Below are 2,324 nucleotides of genomic sequence, written 5' to 3' on the forward strand. Positions count from 1 at the left end.
TGTCCTATATAAGCTGTGTTTGATGTACAGAGAGACAGAGTGGCCATCGGGCTGGGTCACTCTCCAAGCTGCTGCAGAGCTTGTAATTGATGCTGAACTCCTTGATGTAATAAACTTTTATGATCAAGAACAGTGTCAAGCGGATTTCTTCTCAACACATCATCGCAGCATTATTGTTCGGACACCACACTTGCCACTAGCAAGATTGTCCAGCAACATTGCTCAAAAAGTTGCCCTGTGTATCATCAGCTTAAGGGGACCCTGACCTGTCAGTGGAGCCTGCAACTCCTCAGTGGAGGTGTGCATCTGGATCCCTCTCCCCCTTTAAAGCTCATCAACACACCAAAGTCGGAAGAACGACTTCCCAACTCTGGAAATAGGACCATCCAAGGAGATTGCAATGCAGTGCCCCAAGTTTGAAATTTTTTTAAACAAAAAATACAAAATAATAATGATAAATGAAATGTATAATTAAATGTATAGTTATCATTTAGGAGGCTGGCTCTCTATCTCCCTCTATTGGCCAGCCACCACTGCTCTATCTACTGACTAACTTTCTGCTTATGTTTTTAGAACAGCCAGAGATGGTAGTGAATCCTGGACAGGACGTCCCTCTTCAGTGTCAGGGTCTCAGAGATGCCTCCGTCACACTGTTAGAGTGGACCAGACCTGACCTGAAGTCAGACGGTTACGTGTTATTTTACCGAAACGAGCGGCCGTATGAAAACTACCAGCATCCATCTTTTCATGGTCGAGTGGAGCTGAGAGATCCAGAGATGAAGGACGGAGACGCTTCTGTTGTCCTGAAGAACGTCACCTTCAACGACACTGGAACATACGAGTGTCGGATTGTAACCAACAGACGACAAGAGATCAAGCACCTGATCGACCTGAAGGTTACAGACTCAGGTGGGTTAGTAGATTCCAGACTCCTCAGGTGGGTTAGTAGAGTCCAGACTCCTCAGGTGGGTTAGTAGAGTCCAGACTCCTCAGGTGGGTTAGTAGACTGGAGACTTGCTGATATCTCACACTTGTTTTCTGCTCTTCAGCTGGAAACATCTCGGATGCAGGATTCATGGATGGCCAAGATAAAGTCTCACTCTTCTGCTCTGTCATAGGTGGTCTTGTTCTGTCATTAGTTGTATGATTTGTATAGTATATATTGTTTTATTTCATTTTAACTGTTACTATATTTTAATTTAGGCCTACACTTAATTATATGTTGTGTATGTAGCATTAAGGAACTACAAATTTTGTTTCGTTATACAGGCTTGTGCTGTACAATGACTAATAAATTTGTTGTAAATGTAAAGGACCCTATTCGCAAACACCCAGCAACAGACCTGATGAGCAGATAAAATGGTAAAATGGTAAAATAAAGGTATAATAAACAAAACAAAAAATATATACCCTGCACTCCTTGGTCATTAGAGCTCCCCAAAGTCCAGACCTGAAGGTAACTAGCTATCTAGTTATAGGTGTACACTGGGGACATGTCCCCACTTCTTTTTGTGAAAAATGTACTGAAAAATAGTATTCAAAAACAAATGTTAAATAACAAATGTAAGTGCTATCAGAAAGTTTTTTGGCACGAGAGTGTTTAATGCTCAAAATCATCTGGGGAGGACCCCCCGAACCCCCAATCGTATATTTCATCAATGAATATTTATTTTAAATAGTATTAAAATATCTCCTAGTCTTGTTCTTGTGACCCCAATATTCTCCATTGTCACGTCTCGGGCAATTGTGTGTTTTGTCACAACTGTACTCTGAGCCCTTAAATGTCCCCACCACTTTTCAACACAAAGTGACACCCTTGTATCTAGTTTGTCTATCCAAATGTTTTATACTGATCATTTTAGGATGGTAAGGATTGTGATGATCTGTGTTTGTTCAGAATACGCCTACACTACAAGCTTTGAATATAAACTGTAATGCTCTTTTACTCACTTTGTAATACTCTGAATGCATCATGATGGCCATCAAATTTCACTGTGAAGCTTGTTTGTGAATAAAACATTTGATGTTCAACAAAAGACTTGCATGTCTTCTTCCATTGCACTGCAAATAAGTACACTGTAAACTTTAACCTGACTAGATGAAAAAACATCTTTTGATCATGTCAAGCATTTCATTGTTAAACACATTCTCATCTCTGAGGGAGAAATATTTAATGAGAAAGAACATTTTGTTTAAGGGTTAAGGTTTTCCGGGGAAAAGCAGTGTCTTCGGATGCTTTTCAGTGAGTTATTTGGTGTTTTTGATTTTTTTAAGCATATTAAACAGACAGTGTTTTTCTTTAAACCTACATACACCACATATAT

General features: G+C 39.8%; 1 protein-coding gene across 1 annotated transcript in view; it reads left to right on the forward strand.

Moving 5' to 3' along the window:
- The window catches only part of LOC123966392 (coxsackievirus and adenovirus receptor homolog), a 4,960-nt gene extending 2,973 nt beyond the window's left edge, over positions 1-1,987 (forward strand). Inside the window, exons 2-3 of the mRNA XM_046042561.1 lie at positions 574-909; positions 1,050-1,987. Coding sequence (XP_045898517.1) covers positions 574-909; positions 1,050-1,147 — 434 coding nt within the window. The 3' untranslated portion in view covers positions 1,148-1,987. The remainder of the gene's footprint in view (positions 1-573; positions 910-1,049) is intronic.
- The last annotated feature ends 337 nt before the right edge of the window (positions 1,988-2,324 follow it).

The sequence above is a fragment of the Micropterus dolomieu genome, unplaced genomic scaffold, assembly GCF_021292245.1.
Source record: "Micropterus dolomieu isolate WLL.071019.BEF.003 ecotype Adirondacks unplaced genomic scaffold, ASM2129224v1 contig_13336, whole genome shotgun sequence".
In the NCBI taxonomy this organism is placed as follows: domain Eukaryota; kingdom Metazoa; phylum Chordata; class Actinopteri; order Centrarchiformes; family Centrarchidae; genus Micropterus; species Micropterus dolomieu.